The sequence below is a fragment of the Lampetra fluviatilis genome, chromosome 57 (assembly GCF_964198595.1).
Source record: "Lampetra fluviatilis chromosome 57, kcLamFluv1.1, whole genome shotgun sequence".
Lineage (NCBI taxonomy): Eukaryota > Metazoa > Chordata > Hyperoartia > Petromyzontiformes > Petromyzontidae > Lampetra > Lampetra fluviatilis.
Window position 1 is genome coordinate 2,385,713 of NC_136331.1, and position 24,349 is coordinate 2,410,061.

The 24,349-nt window shown below is 51.7% G+C and overlaps 1 protein-coding gene across 1 annotated transcript in view; it reads right to left on the bottom strand.

The window, feature by feature from the left end:
* LOC144950260 (alpha-2,8-sialyltransferase 8E-like) overlaps nucleotides 1-24,349 on the bottom strand; it is a 98,307-nt gene that overhangs the window by 65,108 nt on the left and 8,850 nt on the right. The window contains exons 2-5 of the mRNA XM_078880322.1: nucleotides 19,245-19,287; nucleotides 17,016-17,071; nucleotides 11,303-11,380; nucleotides 10,533-10,619 (exon numbers count right to left, since the gene is read on the bottom strand). Of these exons, the coding sequence (XP_078736448.1) occupies nucleotides 10,533-10,619; nucleotides 11,303-11,380; nucleotides 17,016-17,071; nucleotides 19,245-19,287 (264 nt within the window). The remainder of the gene's footprint in view (nucleotides 1-10,532; nucleotides 10,620-11,302; nucleotides 11,381-17,015; nucleotides 17,072-19,244; nucleotides 19,288-24,349) is intronic.

The following is a 24,349-nucleotide window of genomic DNA, read 5'->3' on the forward strand; positions in this document are numbered from 1 at the left end:
AATGGATGCCCTAATCTGACCGACAATGCCCAACGAGCCCCCATTTGCCGCGTAAAATGGCACGTCCACCGGGAGCAGAGGTCGATATTGGACGGGGAGAATGTTGTAAATGAGGTCCGATATAATAGTCGCCGACGCTCCCGTGTCCACTAACACCCTGACCTCGACCCCGTCAATGAATCCCGTAACGACCGATGATCCCGCCGACGCAGCCACTATCCTGTGCCCCAACTCAGACCATTTAATGTCCCCTCGGTCCCGCACGAACCCCCCTCGCCGAACCGAATCCCCGATCCCTAACCGGCCTTCCTCCACCGCAACGCGACGGCCCATGTGTGTCGTGCATGTAGGCCGAGCATGTGAAGTGCCGCGACTTGCCGGGGGTAGTAGGGATGACTTGGGGCCTTGGTCGTCGTCCAGCCGAGGTCCCATGGTGCGCTGACGTGGAGCGCGGCAACCGGACGCTACGTGGCCCCGGAGGCCGCAGTTGTAACACGTGATGAGGGTCGTCGGAGGTCTCGGTTGCTCCAGCTTGCGGGCCGATCGCAGAGGCGAACGACCCCCCGACCTCCAGTCCCCCGGTCGTCCCGCGGTGAACGCCTCCTCACGTGGGCTGACGACTTGGGGCTCGGTGACCACCGGGCCCGGAGCTGAGGCCACGGCAGCAGTGCAGACGACCCCCTGTTTACGCTGGAGGACCTCGTACGCCTGTATACTTGTTGCGACCCGCAACGAAGAAATATCGACCTCATCGGCCGTGTTGATGGGGACCCCCAGGTCCTGCGCCAACTTGAGCAGTTGCTCCAAGACCATCGCGTCCTGGCCCTCCTCATCCATACGAGGGAACGCGGCGGTAGGCGAGCGCGGTCTCCGTGTCCGCCTTCCGTCGGGCGTAAAAGTGATGGCGACACGCTGAGGGAGGTCCGTAGACCTTGGCCATGAGACCCAGCACAGCCTTAAGCGTGGAGCGGTCCGACCTCTGTGCGGACCTGAAGGCCGCGAGCGCGTCGTCGTCCAACATGGCAGGCAGTGCCCGCAGCGCTGTAGCGTCGGACCAGGCGGACATTTCCTGATGCGCCAGAAACCTGCGCTGGAATGCGCCCCAGTCCCCACCTTCCGCCTTGAAGGCTGACAATGTGGGAAGGCGCTGCTGAAAGATGAAGTCGTCCTCTACCACGTGGTTCCTCCCCGCCGCACCATCGGTCTGCAAGATGGCGGCCCCAATGGTGGGTGGCTGATGGCGGCCCGCAGCGCGCGTTGATGACGTAAGCGGGCGCGCTTGGAGAACCGCCGCCACGTGTTGCTCGCCGTTCCCGCCAAAAGATGTCCGTGCAGTTGAAATGGCGGGAATCGCCAAGTCATTTTGGCGGGAATCTGCGGGGCGACCCTGTTGAATGTCCGCCGACGTCCCCGCTCCTCCCGACGTGTTGATTTCTGCCAGAATGGACGCGGCGGCAAGCAGCAGCTCCGCCAGACGGGAGTGCGCCTCGCGGAGTACGGCATCGGTCCCCAGTCGGTCGTCCGGCGCCCTCGGCGGGTCCTGCGGCGTCGGCATTTCCTCGTCCTCTTCCCCCGATGCCAGCTGGCCCGAGTCGTCAAGGTTATCCACGCGGTCAATCCCGTGAGTCCGATGGGTCTTCCTTGTATCCATGCCTGGAAGACTGTTTCACTTCTGACACCAGTTGAAGTATTTGGAATGACGGCAGGAACCACTTGACTGGTAGCACACTTTGTATTAAACCTTAACTTGTCACGATACAACGTGTGGTCACTATTCCTCACACTACACACACTTCTCTTGACACGTGTGGTTACTACCTCTCCCACTACACACTCCACCTGACACGTGTAGTTACTATAGCTCACACTGCCTGCTCACACTGCATGCTCACACTGCATGCTCACACTGCACTCCCGCCCCGTAACGTCCGTGGAGCCTACAGGCCCACCCCAGCCTGGGCGTGGGTCACAACCTCTGAGTCCCGAGGGCCGGTCCTCACACGGACGTTCGGCCCCGGGTCCCAGGGTTCCGCCTCTGGGTCACACAGAGCCCCGGTCCCTACAAGGACAGCGGGACTAGGTGCCGCAGGGCCCTATCTCTTCCTCCTCCGTCTTCAGTCTTCGCTGGTCACTCACTACCCCGTGCGCCTGTGCGCACCACCTTATATAGCCCCCGCTCTCGGGAGACGGAGCGTATGCGGACCTCGACGTGAGCATCCCCCTTAGTTGACCAATCCCCGCGCGCTTGTCCCAGGATCCCATCGCTGTCAGCGCGCGTCACCGATACCCAGCCAATCACTGCCTCATAACCCCCGACCCCCCGCGCTGCCCCTGATCCTTCACCGTCAGCGCGCGTCACCAACACACACAGCCAATCACTACGCGCTGGCACACGATCCCTACCCCAGCGCGTATCACCACTACACGTATGTAACGTTGAACTTCTTTCGCGCCGTACGTAGACGAACGTTGCTAAGCGGAGGTGCACGGGGGGGCAACAAACTAAACACAACAACAACAAGCAGTTCTAAAGAAATTCGTTTTCAATGTAATATAGTGGTGTAGTGTATAGTGTAGTGTATAGTAGTGTATAGTGTAGTGTATAGCAGTGTAGTGTATAGTGTAGTCTATAGTTGTGTAGTGTATAGTGTAATGTATAGTTTACTGTACAGTAGTGTTGTAGTTAGTGTATGTACGTGTAAGTATGTTGAACTATTTTTGCACCATGCATAGCCAACAGTGCTTATCGGAGATGCGGGGGGAAGGCCAACAAACTTAACACAACAAAAAGCAGTTATAAATAAATGATATTTGTCAATCTAGATGATGATTTCAAAGTGCAGCACAGCTCCCAATGGTTTCCGAATATTGGTAAAGAAGGAGCGTTCCAGACGGCCGCAGAAGCACATTTGAAAGCGCCGCGCGACGATGATGATGATGCGTTGACCAGCTTGGGTTGAGCAGTTGTATCGATTGGACATTTTTTGCCAGTATCAAAATGATGAATAAAAAAACATTAAAAGAGGATTTACTGCTTTTCTGGCAATAAACCAGGAGAGGTGTTAAGATGTTCAAACACTAAATAGATACTCTTTGGTTCTTTCGGTAAAGTCACGTAGGTATAAAATAAAATAAATTAAATCACGACGTTTCTGGCGCAACACAAGCGTCCGTCATCAGGTGGGACAATCACAGCAAGAAACAATTGCTGAAGTGGGCAAAGGGGGCTTCTGCAACAAGAGGCCATATAGGCAAGAGAAGGGAGGGGGGGGCAGGGAGGAGAGACAGGGAGGGTGGAGGTGTGGGGTAGGGAAAGTGGATGATACAAGTAAGACTCAAGCACGGCAGAAAATGCCGGGGTGGGGAGGGGAATTGGGCGGGGCTAGGAGCCAGAGAGGAGATACAGGGAGTGTGGAGCAGGGGTAGGGAGGACACAAGTACGGCAAAAAAATGCCGGGGAGGGGAAGTGGGTGGGGCTGAGAATGGGAGGGTTAGGAAACTAGAGATGCGGATATGAAGGCAGGCCAAAAGCAGTTATGGTTTTACCTGGTTAATAACATCCTTCCAATGATTGCTCAATTTGTATTCATCTTCCTGGTTGAAGTTATGTCTATGTTTATATATCTGGATACACCTATCGCAAGGCATCGAGTCTGCATTAACCACACGTAATTATGGAAAACTGTGTGAACAAATATACTCGGATAATACATGTGTGGCACATTAGGAATAGGTCCCTCTTTTAATTATATCCTTGTGCAGCAAGGGAGTAAAGTGTGGTTCTGTGAAAGTCCTGATGTAATGTGCAATGCATCAATGCATGTGTTGTACAGCAGCATGTGATGACTGAGTTGAGCCTGTAAAAGGTGGCTGGCAGGGTTATGGAATAACCGCACTTGGACACCAGCCACATGGTTAATGGCGACTCGGAAGAATTGCTGTGTGACACGTGCTGTTGCATTTTACAGGTAAAAGACCCAAATGTTCTTTTTGATCGTTATATAAATGTTCTAGACTTGTTCTAGACTTTAAGCTTGGCTTTGAATTGATTGTTCGTTTGTGATATATGCAATTAGAGGGGGTTTAGCACTGTGCATTGTAAAGGATGACACACTGTAATTACCTACTGTCATTGTAATTCTCTAATCCGAATACTGTTTAGTCTATAACCATGCCCATGCACCCAGAGTATGACTACTTGCAATGCTATTGAGAATAGAACACTTCTAGAGTAGTAAGTTGTACAATGGTAACACATACAGTACGTTTATTGTACACATACAGTACATATAATGGGTGTAAGATACCGATATAAGTGGATGGTATAGATAGACATAGAGCTTATGATTAAAGAAATATTCGAATAGTGATGTGCAAATGTGATTGTTAAAGACAAAGATGGTTTATCAGTAGTAGAATTGGGTTTAAGAGAAAACTGTTAATGATTAACCGGACGTGGAAACTAGCCACATGGTTAATGGCGACCCGGATGAATTGCATTTTACAGAGTGACTGTGCCGTTATTCACAAGATTGCTATTAACCACAATAAATGTGTCTGCCCTCGATTTGGAGCACCTGCCCACGTCCTTCATGTCGAGTGTGCAACATATTTTGGCGAGCCTGGCAGGAGAGTTTCCCAGAGTTCACTGACGGGGATCAACTCTTCCAATGAGACGGACCAAGCAATTGTAAAGGCAGCCTATATAAAGACGGTCTTCACATCATGGCACTGGAATGGCTGCAGGACAAGGCCAGTACTGCTTTGAATCAGCTGCAGAAAGCCCAGCTCATGGAAACATGCAGATATTTGAAGTGTTTCCATGATGATGAGACTGGTGAAGATAAAAGCAGACGGGCTTTGATTCGTATGGCAGAAAGAGTACTCGATGAAGTTGACCAAGAAGAAGATGATGAGGCCTGTGCATTTGTTCAAAACCTGCTTTTTTTCATTGAAACAATACAGCAGAAAGACAAAGACAGCAATGGAACAGGTCAAACACTGCCACCATCAAAACTATCTGAAGATATGAATGGTGAAATATAAGAGTCACAAGAAGAATCCAGAAAAACCCTTGAGGAAAAGAAAACCTCAAGTGAAGGTGGAACAAAAACCACAGCAGCATTGAATCCCGTACGAATGGCCAGACTAGGAAATGTGCCGGAAGTCACAATACGGAGAGAATTCAGGATCTGCGGGCAGATTGGTGAAAGAGGGCAGAAAGACAAGTTATCTTATACCAATCTGATACACCAGATCGACACAGGAACCCGTAAGGGCCATGCTGAGTCTGACATCATTGAGGCAGTAGTCAGAGCAATCAGTCCTGGTCTAAATTTGAGGGACATGCTAGGCATGAAAACTGATTTGACTATTTACAAGTTAAAAATCATTTGAAGGGACACTATAGAGAAGAAAGCACATCTGAGCTCTATTAGAAGTTGATGAACATCTCTCAGGAGCCAAGATAAACTGCACACAACTTTCTGTTCCGAGCTATCGAATTAAAGGACAGACTATTATTTGCATCTAAAGAAAAAGGAGCTGATGACCAGTACAATCCAGATATGGTACAGATGAAGTTCCTGAGATCGATTGGCACAGGATTGCTCAGTGACTCTATAAAATTCTAAATAAAGCCCCATCTGGATGACATCACTGTCACTGATGAGATGCTGATTGAAAAGTCAATGAAGCAGCCAGCTTGGAACTTGAGAGACAAAACAAGCCCGAGGTGGTCAAAGGCAAGGGGTATCCTGAGGGCAGCAAGGCCCACGGGGCCGAGGGCGGCAAGGCCCGCAGGGTCGAGGTGCAGCCCAAGGGCGAGGCGAGGGCCAAGGCGCAGAAGGCCAAGAAGAACGTGCTGCACAGGGTGCACGCAGTGCACCACCGCAAGGTGCACACCTTCCCTGCGTTCTCCAGGCCTTACATGCTGTGGCTACAGCTGCAACCCAAGTACCCGGGCAAGAGCACACCTACGCGCAATAAGATGGGCCACTACGCCATCATAAAGTTCCCACTGACGACGGAGATGGCGGTGAAGAAGAAGCCCTACAACATGCTTGATCAAGGCAAGATATAAGCTGTGGTCATATGGTTGTTAGTTGTTTAAGATGTTTGTGTTTGTTAGTGTTGTGTTTAATATGTTAAGAATGAGTCATTGCCTAAGATGAGAAAAAAATGGTGAGGAAAAGGTTTTAAGTATGTTGGTAAGCCGATAAGTAAGTACCTTAGAGCTAAATTCTACAGGGCATTGACAAGCTGTAAAGGATTTTATCTTGACAGGTACCGGGAAAAGAATCCTAACCATTTCTGGTCAGTAAAATGTGAAGCATGGTTTATTAATACCAGATTGTCTGGTAGTTCCAAAAGCATAATACAATGCTTGGGCTCCTATCTCTTCGTGCACAAAGAGTTGGAGCTCACCCCAAAATAGCGAGCTTTTGGAGTGGCGCTATCTTGGAAGGGATATGATCCCTAGAGAAATAGTTTTGACGATTTCATAAACTCCTTTCATGACCAGTTTAAGGAAAAAGACTGCTAAATGTTTGCAAGGAAAAAAATGGAGTGTCGAGACGACACTCATTATGTGGGGGAGAGTGTGGCACATTAGGAATGGATCACTCTTTCAATTATATCCTTGTGCAGCAAGGGAGTAGAGTGTGGTTCTGTGAAAGTCCTGATGTGCTGTGCAGTGCATCAATGCATGTGTGTACAGCAGCATGATGACTGAGTTGGGCCTGTAGGTGGCTGGCAGGGTTATGGAATAACCGCACTTGGACACCAGCCACATGGTTAATGGCGACTCGGAATAATTTCTGTGTGTGACACACGTGCTGTTGCATTTTACAGGTAAAGGACCTAAAGGATCTTTTTGATCGTTATATAAATGTTCTAGACTTGTTCTAGACTTGTTCTAGACTTTTAGCTTGGCTTTGAATTGTTCGTTTGTGATATATGTAATTAGAGGGGTTTTAGCACTGTGGATTGTAAAGGATGACGCACTGTAATAACCTAATGTCATTGTAATTATCTAACCATAATACATTTCGTCTATAACCATGCCCATGCACCCAGAGTATGACTACTTGCAATGCCATTGAGAATATAACACATGTAAAGTAGTAAGTTGTACAATGGTGACACATACAGTAAGTATATTGTACACATACAGTACATATAATGGGTGTAAGATACCAATATAAGTGGATGGTATAGATAGACATACAGCTTAGGATTAAAGGAATTTTCGAATAGTGATGTGCAAATGTGATTGTCAAAGACAAAGATGGTTTATCAGTAGTAGAATTTGGTTTAATAGAAAACTGTTAATGATTAACTGGACGTGGACACCAGCCACATGGTTAATGGCGACACACGTGTTGTTGCATTTTACAGAGTGACAGTGCTGTCCTTCACAAGATTGCTATTAACCACAATAAATGTGTCTGCCCTCGATTTGGAGCACCTGCCCACGTCCTTCATTTCGAGTGTGCATCACATGCCTTGTTTTTGAAACTCACTCGCCTATGCCAGAGACAGCATCCTTCTTTGTGGCCTTGTCCCACCAGTGTATGCCATGGTGGCGAGATGTTAACTCGCCTGGGATGCAAAGAGTCGTGGTTTCAAACCCGACCGTGACGCCTGCTGCTGTATATTTTCAGTTTGCGGTGTCTCTCTTCCCCATGGTTGCGTGGATTCTTCTCCGGGCCCTCCGGTTTTGCCCTTCACATTTAGAATCAACATCACGCGTTTAGAGTATTTGGCTGCCATAAATATCCACACGATGATGATCATAATGATCCCACTTCGGTGAGACATGATTTGCGATTGCCAGGTCGCTTCTGAAAAAGAGCTATGTGGCTCAGTTGACGGTCTTACACCTGGTAACATTAAAATAGTACAAGCTAGAGGTAGGGGTTAAAAAAACCGGAAAGCCACTGACGCAGCCACCACCCACCCACTCACCCACCCACTCACTCACCACCCATTCATTTAGGATATTTGGCTGATATAAAATTTCCACACGGTGATGATGATAAGTCCACTTGGTTGAGTTATCATCTGTGATGGCCACGTGGCTTCTGAAAAAGAGCTACAGAGTAGCTCAATTGGGTCTCACCAGATCAAAATGAAATAAAAAGTTGAGTTTATGTTTTAGCACCAGACCGGAGAATGCCAGAAGCCAAACAGTGCGAGGGCGACGCGGGTATGAGAGTATTAATATTAATAGTATTAGTAGTAATAGTATTAGTAGTAATAGTATTAGTAATCGTATTATTAGTAGTAATAGTATTAGTAGTATTAATTGTATTAGTAGTATTAATAGTAGTAATAGTGTTAGTAGTAATAGTATTAGTAGTAATAGTATTATGAGTAGCATTCGTAGTATTAGTAGTAATAGTAATAGCAGTAGTAAGAGTGTTAGTAGTAATAGTATTAGTAGTTGTAATAGTATTAGTAGCAATCGTAGTATTAGAAGTAATAGTATCAGAAGTAATAGTATTAGTAGTAATAGTATTAGTGTAGCGACATCGCTGCATGTCGCTGTGTGTGGCCGGCCTAGGAAAGGCAAGACATGCAACGTATTGCCACCACGGACACTGCTGATTGGGGATGCAGTACCGGCCCTAGTGGGGCCCGGGCAACACTGACCAAGAATCAGGTAATGGCACCATGCTCTACACGCAGTGCCAGCCCTGACAGGATAGGGGGCGAGAGTGCCGGCCTCGGAATGGGGTTGCGGGGGGCCATGGCACTCTGGTAGAACCCGGAGGACACGTGACCGGAGGTGTCTCCCCGGGGACCCATGAAGGGGGGGCTGGGGGGACCACGTGTCCCGTGGAGAACCTCCTCGAGAGTTCGAGAAGGGGGTCATGGTTAGAAGAAACCTACGTTCTACGCCGGAAGAGGATCTCCAACTCCAGGACCCGGACCCGAGTTGGGGTTCAGTCCGTGATAGCTTACTCTGAGTGTTAGAGTAGCTAGCCTGTTGGTCTACCACCCTTGGTTATCTAGTAAAGGGGCAGTTACCCCTTTGTGTTATAGTGTTGAGTTAATAAATGTGTTGCCTCCAACGTTAAGCCTTAGTCTCAATCTGTACCCACTACAATAGTATGAGTAGTAATAGGTCGCATTGAGCAGCGTGATCAGCGTGGATGGAACTTCGGGTTTCTCTTGCAGCTGCTCCGTGAGTGGCGATGTGAGAGGAGCCATTTGCAGGACTGCGCCTTTTAAAATGTATCTGTCTAGTCTTGATTTGAAGCTTTCGTGACTGCAGGAATCCATACTCTCTGGTTCTTTCGGTAAAGTCACGTAGATAGAAAAAATAATAAAAGAAACATGACGTTTCTGTCGCAACACAAGCGTCCGTCATCATCACCTGCACTTACTCGGAGTGATGACGGACGCTCGTGTTGTGACCGAAACGTCGTGTGGCATTTATTTATTTATTTATCTACGTGATTTTACCAAACCAACCAGAGAGAATATATCTGTCTTTCTGAAATCTATCTGTCTATCTGATATTTATCTATCTCTCTATCTATCTGTCTGATATCTATTTGTGTATCTGATATTTATCTGTCTATCTATCTCATATATATCTTTCTGTCTTTCTGACATCTATCTATCCACTAGATATATCTCTGTCTATCTACTATTTATCTATCTGTCTATCCGCTATGTATTGATCTGTCTATCTGCTATATATCTGTCTATCCGCTATCTATCGATCTGTCTATCTGCTATATAGCTGTCTATCCGCTATCTATTGATGTGTCTATCTGCTATCTATCAATCTGTCTATCTGCTACCTATCGATCTGTCTCTCTGCTATCTTAATATCTGTCTAACTGCTATCTATCGATCTGTCTATTTGCTATCTATCTGTCTATCTATCCGCTATATATCGATCTGTCTATCTGCTATCTATTGATATGTCTTTCTGCTATCTATCTGTCTATCTGATATCTGTTTACCCGATGCACCCACTACCGGCTTACTCGGTTGCAACTCTCCGGTCCACCCATTGCCGAACGCTCCGTTCTGTGCGTGTCAATGAAAAAAAAAAATTAAGAGCTTCAGGGCTCACCGGATTCCTCCGTGCGACTCCATATCCAAAGGAGTCGTCATCCTGGTGCGGTCTCAACCAATCAAAACGAATACCGCGACTCCCCGTGTCCCTCCCAGTGTCTGCCCCGCACCGCCCCCGCCTGCCCCCCCACCCTCCACCCCCCGCCCCCACCCGCCCCCACCCGCCCACCTGCCCACCCACGCCCCCCCCGCCCCCCCGCTTGCCCGAGTTCCACTCTTCGTGTCCTCCCCCCGGCGACCCCCTCTCCCCCCCTCCCCCCCGGTGTTCGACTCCCCCCCCTCCCGTGCCCGCGGCCACCAACGCAGCTGAACGCGATCAGCAGAACCGCGAGTATCCTTAGGGGGGGATACAAAGGTGGCCGGGCGCCGTGAGGGCAGGCCACACCATAACCCACACCCACCCCGCCGTCGTGCGTGCCGGGAATGAAACGCCTTACCGGAAGGCGTCGATCTCGGTGCGGTTCTCGAGCCAGGGACAATCGCGAACCTTCAGAATCTTCTCCACCACCAACTGCTCGTTGAACCTAAGGCAAGAGACAGAGCGGGGTCACCACCACCAACCCCCTCCCCGCGTCCACGGAGACTGTTGTTGACCTGTTGGTCTATTGACATGTTGACCTGTTGGCATGTTCATATGTTGACCTGTTGGCATGTTGACATGTTGACCTCTTGACCCGTTGACATGTTGACCTGTTGGTCTGTTGATATGTTGACCTGTTGGTCTGTTGACATGTTGACCTGTTGACATGTTGACTTCTTGAACCGTTTACATGTTGACCTGTTGGCCTGCCAACTCAAAACGGCGATCCATCGCCGCGCGCAAATTTCCGGTCACCAGACCCGGCAGCGGCGTCGGCGGCCGCCTTGTGACTGGTGATCCACCGAACGAAGCGGGCCACTCCCGGGCGCTCAGCGAACGTCGGTCACCTTGCTGTGACCCTTCGAGTGCCGCTGCCCCGGATGAGCATGGCCGAGTGGCGCTCCCCCCGTCGCTCACCTGGTGAGCGATCCGAGCGGCGCTCCCCCTGTTGCTCACCCGGTGAGTGTGGCTTAACGTCCTACCGCACCGACACCGGCGTGGAACCCGCGGCCCCCACGGGGATAACGGAGCGCCCAGCATGCCAAAGTTGGCCTAAAGCTTCAGTCGACAACCACAAGCCAACCCCCACCCCCACCCCGTCCCGCTGTTGAATCGATGTGTTCTCACGTCTTTGGCGGAGAGTCGCTGGCGATGCTCGTCAAGATTTGCCGGCACTGAGGGCTCAGTTTGACTTTCGCCTTCGGTCTGGGAAAAGAGGAAACGACGGAGATGGGTTTAACACGTGGTAAGCTTGCGTGAACAAATATCATCCATTATCCAGGTGTGTTGGGTTAGGTCGCGTAAAAACAGGGTGCTTCAAAAAAATGTTACGAGAATTTGCAACAATACCACAAGAAACGTGCCTCCGGGGCTGTGGAGATCACGTGGAGAAGATTTCAGGCATGCGTTGACAACGATGGCGAACAAGTGGGAGACTTCTTCTTGGTTCTTTCGGTAAAGTCACGTAGAAGGGAAGTAATAAAATAATAAAAATAAAACATAATAAAACAATTTTCACGACGTTTCGGCTACAACGCAAGCAGCCGTCTTCAGGTGAAGAATGAGACACTGTCAAGCTAGGAGCTTATATATAAGCTGAGTTGGAGGTGGAAGAAGAAGAGAGCCTTAACAAAAGAATGTGCATATCAAGAGGAAATTTAGCATATTCATGGGAAATGCGTAGGAGGTGGGCGGGGGGGCTTCAAAGTGCTTAGGCAAGGACCCTGGGACCCGCAGATCCGACCTCCTTCTAAGGGCCGGGATCGAGTGGGCCAGTGGTCGGGACCTGAGGACCTTGGCTGGGTCGGGTCGGATAGCCTCCCCTAAGGCCCCTTAGCCGGAGGACCGAGAGTACGTAGCCCAGTCGAAAGGACACACTAGCCCAGAGACGATACCTCTCCAGGTATCGGGTGGGGGGGCCGCTACCCCTTTGTGTTAGGAATTGTTACCGTTGTTATTTTAATAAACGTGTTGCCTCTACAAGCCGTCTCTACTCTCCTTGAACCCACTACACTAGTATAGCACACCGGTGTGTTGGAGAGCAAAGCCACAACCAGAGATCGGTTACAGATCCGGCATCAATCACTGGACTCACTCCACCCGCCCGCTGACAACCGCCAAAAATGAGACCCATAGACTCACATAGAGACCCACAGATCCACACTGAGGCCCATAGACTCACAAAGACCTGTCGACTCACATAGAGAACCATAGACTCACACTGAGTTCTATAGATTCAGGTACCAAACGATACTCACAGAGATCTCTATACAAAGGAGGCATCGTCACAGCAAAGATTCACCTCTCCGCTCCTCCTGACGGAATTGTGTGACTTAAACTAAACTGTATTTTACCAGGTAAGGCCCCACTGAGCTACATAGCTGTTTTTCAGAAGCGACCTTGTTAACGCAAAATATAGCTCGCCAAAGTGGGCTTATCATTACGTGGCCATGAAAAATCTAAACGCACATTTCTAAATGTAGAGGGAAACCCCAGAGGATCCAGGGAAAAATCCATGCGACCACGGGGAGGGAGAGAGACACGCAAACTCCAAATATACAGCAGCAGGCGTCAGGGTCGGGATCGAGCCCACGACCTCCTTTACACCAGGCGAGGGAGTTAACATCTCCTAGCCACCATGATGATGATGAGAGAGACACGCAAACTCCAAATATACAGCTGCAGGCGTCAGGGTCGGGATCCAGCCCACGACCTCCTGTGCACCAGGCGAGCTAGTTAACATCTCCTAGCCACCATGTTGACAGAGAGAGAGAGAGAGAGAGACACGCCAACTCCAAATATACAACAGCAGGCATCATGGTTGGGATCGCATCCACGACCTCCTGTGCACCAGGCGAGGTAGTTAACATCTCCTAGCCACCATGTTGACAGAGAGAGAGAGAGACACGCAAACTCCAAATATACAACAGCAGGCGTCATGGTTGGGATCGCATCCACGACCTCCTGTGCACCAGGCGAGGTAGTTAACATCTCCTAGCCACCATGATGACAGAGAGAGAAAGAGAGACACGCAAACTCCAAATATACAACAACAGGTGTCAGGGTTGGGATCGCACCCACGACCTCCTGCATACTAGGCGAGGGAGTTAACATCTCCTAGCCACCGTGGCTTGGGGAAAATGGTGGGAGTTACCCACGTGCTTAACCCCACCGCGGCTACGCGATCTGTCGATTGCAAACGAACTGGTGGAGATGGAATCCGTGAACACTGCTGGGTGGACTGAGTTGGCGGCTGCGGCGGTGGTGGTGGTGAAGATTTAAACTGCTTGGAATGCTGCTTCAGCTGGGTTGGCGAACTGGGTCCTGGGTCTTGTCCCAGAGTCTGGGTGTGTCTCTCCCGCTCAGCGGAATTCATAAATGGCCATGTCGGAGACGTGAAGCCAGCATAGTTGAGATCTTGGGGGTTTGAGCCCTGGGTCTGGGTGTCTCTCTCTAATACACGGTTCATAATGGTCATGTCGGAGACTCTGAACCAGCACAGCTGAGATCATGGGAGTTGAACCCAAGGCATGGGTGTCTCTCCACTCTTTCTCTCACACACAAACAGGGGGTTCATGATGGGCGTGTGGGAGACGGCAGTAATTCAATTCGGAGTTTTAAAAGTGCTGGCGCGCGTATGTGTGTGCGTGTGTGTGCGTGTGACTGTCATGATGCTGGCACCTAGTCTGGAGTGATTGGAAGGCATGAGCCAGATCAGCTCAATAACAACGGTAGGAGGCTGCTAGATTTTTGTGCAGCCCATGGACTTGTAATTACCAACACGCTCTTCCGGCATCGGCGCGTCTACACAACATCATGGATGCATGCCGGGTCCAAGCAAGAACATCTGCTGGACTACATAGTGACGGACCAGCGGATGCGAGCCTATGTCCTTGACACCAGGACCTACCGTGGAGCTGATCTGCCCTCTGACCATCGACTAGTCATCTGTAAGATGCGCCTGCCATTCTTCCACTCTGGTGGTGGGTGGCCTGGTCTCAATTAGCTGATGAAAGTTGCAAGCGAGAATTTTATCATCGCTTGCAGCTGGGGTTGGCATTGTCCCCCACTCCTCCTGATGTCGAGGGTAAATGGGCGAGGTTTAGGACTGTGACTCATGCAGCTGCAATGGCTGCTTTGGGTACGCGGTCCAGACCTCCCCAGAAACCCTGGCTGACAGAGGAGGTGTTCAGGATTGTTGAGAAAAAGCGACAGGCCCTCATCGGCTACAGCATCCCACGTCAGAGAATGAGGAGGCTTACCGCAGCCTTCGCTCGGAGGTTCGGAGAGCCGTAAGGTGCTGCAAGGATGGGTGGTGGTCGCGGGTTGCTGAGGAGATGGAGTCTGCCTCAGTGGCCTGCGATCACAAATCACTATTTAACTCCATCAAAAAAGTAACCTGCAGCGCCACACCTATTACCATCATTAGGGGAAAAAACGGTGATCCAATGTCTGACCCCCAGGAACAGGTTTGCAGATTTGCTGAGCATTTCTGTGAGGTCCTGGGGGAGGGGAAATCCTTCAGCCAGGAAACCATCATGGCACAATGTGGGGATAACCCTGCTGAGGCTGCGGTGCCTCAAATATTGGAAGAAGTCACCCCCTGTGAGTGGCTGGCTGAGGTGCCATCTGTTGAGGAAGTACTGAAGGCAATCCGGAGTCTGAGACCAGGAAAGGCACCGGGCAGAGATGATCTCCCAAGCGAAATGCTGAGGGAGGGTGGCGTTTGTGCACAGACTGCCCTATATGACATCATAACAACAGTCTGGACCACTGGACGGATTCCGCAGAATTGGAAGGATGCCCTGGTGGTCCTCTTCTTTAAGAAGGGGGACCGCACAGACTGTGACAACTACAGGGGCATCTCACTCCTCAGTGTGCCGGGAAAGGTCCTGGCAAGGATTATTCAACATCGCCTTGCTAGGCACTCTGAGGAGAGGCTTGCAGAGCCCCAATGCGGTTTCAGGAAAGGGCGGTCCTGCACAGATGCCATATTTTCTCTCCGTCTGTTACAGCAGAGGTGTAGGGAATTCCAACAAGACCTACATCTCTGCTTTATTGACCTGGTCAAGGCCTATGATACCATCAGACGGCCTGGGCTCTGGGTTGTTCTTCGTGCTTTCGGAGTCCCTGACCCTCTGCTCACGATCATTAAGGACCTTCATGATGGTGAGCGGGCCCGGGTAAAACTACGTGGCTGGGAGTCAGAGCCTTTCCCTTTACACCTTGGGGTGCGACAGGAATGTCCTCAGGCTCCCACATTATTTAACATCTATTTTGACCACGTAGTTCGTGAAGCCTTCAATAGCTGTACCGGGGGATTTGGTACAGATATAATGGGAGGCTGATCGAGGCCCGGGTGCGATCAAGTGATTGCTCCCTATTGGTCAACCACGTTATGTATGCCGATGATTTGGTAATAGCTGCTCATTCAGAGGAGGAGTTGGAGACGCTGCTGCTGAGACTGGAGCGTGCCACTAAGAGGTGGGGCCTTACAATCAGCCCCACCAAAACTAAGCACCTAACTGGGTATTCTGTACCATCGGACACTCCACCCCCACAACTCCCAATCGGTGATGGGGCAGTAGTGGAGAGAGTGGAGAGTTTCCCATGCCTGGGCAGTGTGCTTATGACCGCCTCCAGTTTAACAGCAGAGGTCTCACTCCGAATCAGTCGAGCGGCATTATATTTTCATCGGTTGCGTAACGCTGTGTGGAAGCTACCTGGTCTGTCGCTCCGCACGAAGCTTCAGGTCTTCTCGGCCACAGTCATTCCCTCCCTTCTCTACGCTTGCGAAACGTGGACCCCCCTAATGGAGCATCTTCGCCGGTTGGAAACATTTAGGCTGGCCTGCCTATGATCCATCCTGGGTTTAACCAGGCTGGATTGTGTGAGGAGCTCACAAATCCTTGAAAGATCTGGGCAAAGTCCCATCGGTGAGCTCCTCCGGCAGGCAAGGCTGCGTTGGCTGGGTCATGTAGCCTGCATGCCCAGCCACCGTATGCCTAAACAGCTTTTGTTCGGCCGGATCGAGGGGGCTAAACGTGGGCGGCACGGGCTAGAGAAGAGATGGAGTGATGTGGTACAGGAGTACGTGGAGCTGAGTGGACTTGCCGATGACTGGTACCAGCGGTGTCAAGATCGGCCTCTGTGGAGGAGGCTCGTGAAGGACACTACTGGGAAGATGGAGGTAGTCGCCCTCCAACAACAACGGAGGGCGGAGGAGCGACGCTCACAACAACGAGCGGAGCGCCGGGTGGCTAAAGCACAGCAAGTTGGCACAGTAGGGGCACAGGTGGTGCATCAGCCAGTCATCTCGGTCATCTCAGTCAGTCGACCCGTGGCACCTGGGTCTGCCCCGTGACCTGCCAGCGGGCGTTCAACACTTCACGTGGCTTTAAGGTGCACATGGCCTGGCACAAGCGTCGTGGTGACGTCACCGCCACTTAGTGGCGAATGGCGGTTGTTGTTGTGTGACTGTGTGTGTGTGTATGTGTGAGTGCGTGTGTGTGTGCGTGTAAGTGGGGAGCGGTAGTGTAGCGGTTAGCACGCTGTGCTACGAACCTGGCGACCCGAGTTCAATCTCCGCTCACGGCCAATCCCTGTGACGATTATCTGAACCGGTACTGGGCCTCCCGTAGGTCGACTCAGCCTGAAATGAGTACTTGGTGCGGTGTATAAAAACATCGCCACCGGGGAGATAAAGGCGGCCGGCGTGGTACTGGCCACCCCACCCCCTCGTGTGCCTTGCCAGCCTTCGTAGGTGCTCGTGAACAGCACTTGCCCCAGAGTCCGTTGCAGGCTACACGGGGGAACTTTGTCTTTTGCCCTGTGGACTCACCCAGTGCTCTGGGGCTCACCATCGACCGCCGTCGCCTCGTCTCGCCTCCTCTCCTGCTGCGTGCGAGGCGAGAAACACACGGCGCACTGGGGTCAGCAGCTGAGTGCGGCAGGCGTGGGATTACACAGTCGTCGTCATCAACCAGCCAGGGTCAATCCACTGCTGGATGGAGGCCTCCTGCCCAAGTCTCCTTCACCTCCATCATCATCATCAACCAGCCAGGTTAAATCCACAGCTGGATTGAGGCCTCCTGCCAAAGACTCCTTCACCTTATTCTTAGGTTTTTTCGTAAAGTCACGTAGGTAAAACATTAAAATTAATAAAAGTAAAATAAAATAAAAATCACGACGTTTCGGAGGCAACACAAGCTTCCGTCTTCAGGTGGAACCGTCACACTGCTGGATGAAGACCTCATTGCCCAAGCCTCCTCCATCTCCATTATCACCTAGTCATGGTCAATCAATTTGCTTAAAACTGCATTAAACTTTAGTTTGTTGTCCTTCCCACGTACCTCTGAATGGGCCCTACAGCGCAAACAAGTTCATCGAACACACAAATCCCAGATTATACCTGAACATGTCCTCATCATGCAAATATAAAGGATTTATGTTTGGAGAGGGGGTGTTGGGTGGGAGGGGTGGCATTGAATCAGGGTAGTTGAACCGAAGTTTACTTTTTGTAGTTGAACAATCGCGAGCAAACAACAAAGAGAGTGGTTTATGAATTAGCGCCCGAGACGATAACTGTGAAAATCGTTAAGCGTCGACGGCATCGTCCGAAGTCGACGACCGCGACGCTCTCGTCCACAGCCACCGCGGAGACGCACCCATCCAGAGAGACCCGTGGAGGCCCCAACACACACACACACACGTAGTGGTGGTGGTCACCCCAACACACACACGTGGTGGTGGTGAACGGCACTTTGACAGAGGGTTTTGTGAGATAACCCTCGATGATTTTGTGTTCGACGCGGTTCGCCACTCTTACCCCCCCACCACCCCTCCCCACCACCACCCCCCCACCACTACCACCCACAACACCCCCCCCCACTACCGCCCACAACCACCCCCCACCCCCACCCTCCCCCCCACCACTACCACCCACACCACCCCCCACCACCACCTTCCCACCACTTCAACCTACAACACCACCCCACCACCACCCCACCACCACCTCACCACCACCCCCCCACCCCCCCACCAATACCACCCACACCACCCCCCCACCACCCCCAACCCTCCCCACCACCACCCCCCCCACCACCTCCCCCACACCCCTTCGCACCCCCCACCACACGTTTTTCCCATCCGCTTTCGCGCGCGCGACCCGAGTTGTCGAATGGCATCGGTGTCGTTCGAAGTTACGCCACGTCGCCCGTAAACCCTGGAGAGTGTTGAGGGAGGGGAGGAGGGGGGGTGGGGGCATGCCGAGGCTCTGCTGCGCTGTTCGCTTGGCGCAACACATCCGTCCGCAATAAACCCCCCCCAAACCCCCCCCCCCCCCTTCCAGGGATGACAATATCTCGCCTTTTTTTTTTAGGTCTCACTCTGCCATGAACTGGAAACTCTGCGTGCGTGGCTTTGCGAGCTGTCGAACAAGCGCAGACTGTCGTGAGCTCACTAAGCGCTCGAAAAAAAATTACAAAAAGACAAAGACCCCCCCCCCGTATTGCCTTTAACAGACTGTTGGGGCAAGTGCTGTAAGAAAGCACCTTCGAAGGCTGGAACGGCACACGAGGGGTGGGTGGCCGGCACCATGCACCGCTGCATTTGTCTCCCCAAGTGGCGATGTTTACACAGCGCACCAGGCACTCATTTGTTGCTGAGTCGACCGAGGGGAGGTCCAGGACTGGTTCAGATAATCGTCACCGGTGTTGGCCGTGAGCGGGAATCGAACTCGAGTCGCCGGGGTAGTAGCGCAGCGCGATAACCGATACACGACAGCTCCCCACTCACCCACACACTCACTCACTCACACGCTCACTCACTCAATTACTGCCTCACACACTCATCCACATGGTCACACGCTCACTCACATGCTCACACACTCGCTCGCACACTCACTCGCTCACTCGCTCGCACACTCACACGCTCAGTCACTCACGTACTCACTCACTCACTTGCTCGCACACTCACTCACTCGCTCGCATACTCACACGCTCACTCACGTGCTCACTCATTCACTCGCGAAACTTGTGGGAAGTTGCCAGGGGTGGGAGAGTGGACGTGCCTGGTGGTGCTGAAAGACGTCACGCGGCATGTTGGACATTGCTCTGCAACGACAAAACAAACCAGAGCATCGTTAGTCCCCCAACTCACCAACCCACTCACCCACCTACCCACTGCTCCCTTTCTCATGTACTCACTCTCCCACCCACCCACCAACCAACCAACCCACTCACCCACCCACCCACCTGCTAACTTTCACATGCATTCACCCACTCACTCACCCACCCACCAACTCGCCAACCCCCTCACCCACCCACACACTTTCTCATCCACTCACTCACCCACCCACCAACCCACCAATCCACTCACTCACCCACCCACCCACCTGCTCACTTTCTCATGCGCTCACCCAATCACCCACCAACTCACCAACCTACCCACCAACTCACCAACCCACTCACTTTCTCACTTTCTCACCCTCTCACTCACTCACCCACCCACAAACTCACCAACCCACCCACCCACTCACCCACCCACCCACTCACTTTCTCACGCGCTCACCCAGCCACTAACCCACCCACCACCAACTCACCAACCCACTCAAACACCCACCCACTCGCTTTCCTAACCAAATTACCTGTGCGCAGACGACGACGCGTTCAGACGCCCACCCCACCCCACAGCGCTGTGATTGACATTTTAACAGAATACAAACAGATTTATCAAATCGAATCTTTACTACCCTCCACGCACGCACCCACAAAGATAAATATCCCCCGCCGCAGGTGTAGCCATGAGAGACGTGTTGGGGCAAGTGCTGTGAGTAGCAGCAGCACCAGATGAAGGCCGGCAAACTGTGGCACACGAAGGGGTTTCGATCCCGACCCTGACGCTTGCTGCTGTATATTTGGAGTTTGTGTGTCTCTCTCTCTCATCATCATCACGGTGGCTAGGAGATGTTAACGACCTCGCCTGGTATACAGGAGGTCGTGGGTTCGATCCAGACCCTGACGCCTTCTGTTGTATATTTGGTGTTTGCGTGTCTCTCTCCCTCCCCGTGGTCGTATGGATTTTTCTCCGGATTCCTCCGGGATCTTCTCCTCCAACATTTAGAATCAACATCACGCGCTATGCAAATAGTTGGCTGCGGCTATTAATATCGACACGACGATGACGACGACGATAATATGGATAAATCATTGGTTGATAGCCAAGGTCACTTTTGAAACAAAATGAGCTACGGAGCGCAGCTCAGTAGCGAGGCCCTTACACTCTGGTGAATAAAAAAGGAGTTTAAATTAACAAGAAAAAAACCCGTTCTTCTTTCTAAGACAACCGGGAGGGAAACGGCGCCACCCATGAACATCTTTGACCGGCACTGCCCGGAATTCGGGAGCGAAGCCACCTCCCAACTCTCGTTGATTCACGGATTGATAGTCCACCACTGGCTCCATTCATTCATTTACTCACTCCAGTCGCTCGCTCCATTAATTCACTCCAGTTACTTGCTCGCTTGCTCCATTTATCCACTCCAGTCGCTCGCTCCATTCGTTCACCACAGCCACTCGTTCACTCGCTCCATTCATTAAATCCATTCACTCGCTCCATTCATTCATTCCAGTCACTCGCTCGCTCTATTCATTCACTCCGTATTTATCTCTTATCGCTACTATAACACCGAACTACCCCTCGGCAACCCACCCTCTCCCTCTCCTCCCCACCCCCCACAGGTGTCACAGGACGTTACGCGAGCGTAAGAAAAGTTCAGAAGAAGTGGTTATCGCAAGACGAGGTGTAATAACTCGAGTCACGGCCACTGAGCTACAGCACTCTCTTTGAAGTCCGTTTAACGCGTAGTACGAGTAGGAGTAATTGGAATCGTTGTAGGATTAAGAATTGTAGTAGTAGGAATTGTAGTAGTAGGAATTGTAGTGGTAGGAATCGTAGTAGTATTAATCGTAATAGGATTAGGAATTGTATGTGGGAATTGTAGTAGTAGTCACCCCCGGTCAACCTGTCAGCTGAACTCCGGTCACCCTGTCAGTAACCCCCAATCAGCCACCTCCGGTCACCTCGTCAGCCACCCCTGGTCACCCCGTTAACCTGCTCCAGTCACTCCGTCAGCCACCTCCGGCCACGCCGTCACCACGACACCTTTACGCAATCAACGATCCCACCCAGAGCGTGGCTCTGCACAACGACGTCGCTATTTTGGACCCCGTCGCTAACGGCATTTGCCCCAACAGTCTTCTAAAGCTCCTTGGGGGATCTTTTTCTTTGTGTCCGTGTGTGTGCAGAGGGAGTGGTGGGGTAGCGGTTGGCGCGACTGCGTTATGAGCCCCGGTCACCCGAGTTCGATTCCCTGCTCACGGGGGTGACGATTATTTGAATCGGTTCTGGGCCTCACCTAGGTCGACTCAGCCTTAAATGCGTGCCCGGTATGGTGTGTGTAAACATCGCTACTGGGGAGACAAGGCGGCCGGGCGTGCTTTCTGGCCACCCACCCCCTCGTGTGCCGTGCCGGCCTTCATGGGGTGCTCGCTAGCAGCACTTGTCCCAACAATTTGTCAAGGCTACACGGGTGATCTTTGTCTTTGTGCGTTTCTACGTGTGTGTGACAACCCCCTACCTCCTCGCGGTGCCGGACGGGCAACTCTGTCGTGGACAGTGCTGTGGGGGGTGGGCCAATGTCGATTGGCCTCTCCACTCATGGCGTCTGTGACCACCACAGTGGCTCAACGGGGGATCTGGATGGGTGTGAGGGGTTGGTAACCCCTCCACCTTCAATTAATTATCACTAAACCACGAATTAAAAATGTAACTAATAAGCTTGTGCCGGAGGCCCCGGGGGGACAGGCGTCTATGACGTCTCCTGGCCAACCCCCAATTGGCGGAGCCAGGAGATTGAATCTTTACCCTCAAGGCTCCTCCAGAAACAACGAAAGACCACTTCGTGTGGCCACGTGGAATGGTCAAACACTCACTGCGGAGGAGAGGCTGCCACTCCTCTGTCGGGAAGTCCTCTACTCGGGGCAGGAGACTGTCAAACAACAGGGTGTGGCTCTTCTTCTGAACACAATAATGAAGGGGGCATGGGAGCGTAGCGGTGAGGTCTGGGAAGCTGTAAGCCCCAGGCTACTTTCGGCTCGCCTTCCCATCAACTGGAGGCGAGGAGTGGTGGTCGTGGTTACTTATGCCACCACCGAAAACAAACATCCATGGAGGGACGCAGGCAAGGCGGATGAGTCAGATGCCTTCCATGACCTCCTGTCACAGGTGCTGGCTAAAGTGGCCACTTGGGATAGAGTCATCTTGATGGGTGACTTCAAGGCCCGAGTTAGTCATGATGCTGGCACCTGGTCTGGAGTGATTAGAGGGCATGGGCCAGATCAGCTCAATAACAACGGTAGGAGGCTGCTAGATTTGTGTGCAGCCCATGGGCTTGTAATTACCAACACGCTGTTCAGGCATCGGCGCATCCACACAACATCATGGATGCATGCCAGGTCCAAACAAGAATATCTGCTGGACTACATAGTGATGGATCAGCGGATGCGGGCTGATGTCCTTGACACCAGGACCTACCGTGGAGCTGATCTGCCCTCTGACCATCGACTTGTCATCTGTAAGATGCACCTGCCATTTTTCCACTCCGGTGGTAGATCTCAAATAGCTGATGAAAGTTGAAAGCGAGAATTTCATCATCGCTTGCGGCTGGGGTAGGCATTGTCCCTCACTCCTCCAGATGTCGAGGGTAAATGGGCGAGGTTTAGGACTGTGACTCATTCAGCTACAATGGCTGCTTTGGGTACGCGGCCCAGACCTCCCCAGAGACCCTGGCTGACAGAGGAGATTTTCAGAATAGTTGAGAAAAAGCGACAGGCCCATTCTCATCGGCTACAGCATCCCAAGTCAGAGAATGAGGAGGATTACCGCAGCCTTCGCTCGTAGCTTCGGAGAGCCGTAAGGCGCTGCAAGGATGGGTGGTGGTCGCGGGTTGCTGAGGAGATGGAGTCTGCCTCAGTGGCCCGCGATCACAAACCACTATTTAACTCCATAAATTAAGAAACCTGCAGCACCACACCTATTACCATCATTAGGAGAAAAAACTGTGATCCAATCTCGGACCCTCAGGAACAGGTTTGCAGATTTGCTGAGCATTTCTGTGAGGTCCTGGGGGAGGAGACATCCCTCAGCCAGGAAAACATCATGGCATAAATTGGTTATGACCCTGCTGAGGCTGCGGTGACTCAACTATTGGAAGAAGTCACCCCCTGTGAGTGGCTGGCTGAGGTGCCATCTGTTGAGGATGTACTAAAGGCAATCCGGAGTCTGAGACCAGGAAAGGCACCGGGCAGAGATCATCTCCCAAGCGAAATGCTGAGGGAGGGTGGCGTTTGTGCACAGACTGCCCTATATGATATCATAACAACAGTCTGGACTACTGGACGGGTTCTGCATGGATTGGAAGGATGCCCTGGTGGTTCCCTCTTTAAGAAGAGGGACCGCACAGACTGTAACAAATACAGTGGCATCTCACTCCTCGGTGTTCTGGGAAAGGTCCTGGCAAGGATTATTCAACATCGCCTTGCTAGGCACGCTGAGGAGAGGCTTGCGGAGCCCCAATGCGGTTTCAGGAAAGGGCGGTCCTGCACAGATGCCATATTTTCTGTCCGTCTGCTACAGCAGAGGTGTAGGGAATTCCAACAAGACCTACATCTCTGCCTTATTGACCTGGTCAAGGCCTATGATACCATCAGTAGGCCTCGGCTCTGGGTTGTTCTTCGTGCTTTCGGAGTCCCTGACCCTCTGCTCACGATCATTAAGGACCTTCATGATGGTGAGCGGGCCCGGGTAAAACTACTTTGCCGGGAGTCAGAGCCATTCCCTGTACACCTTGGGGTGCGACAGGGATGTCCTCTGGCTCTCACATGATTTAACATCTATTTTGACCATGTAGTTCGTGAAGCCTTCAATAGCTGTACCGGGGAAATTTCCATTTGGCACAGATATAATGGGAGGCTGATCGATGCCCAGGTGCGATAAAGGCATGGCTCCCTATTGGTCAACCACGTTATGTATGCCAATGACTTGGTAATAGCTGCTCCTTCAGAGGAGGACTTGGAGACGCTGCTGCTGAGACTGGAGCGTGCCACTAAGAGGTGG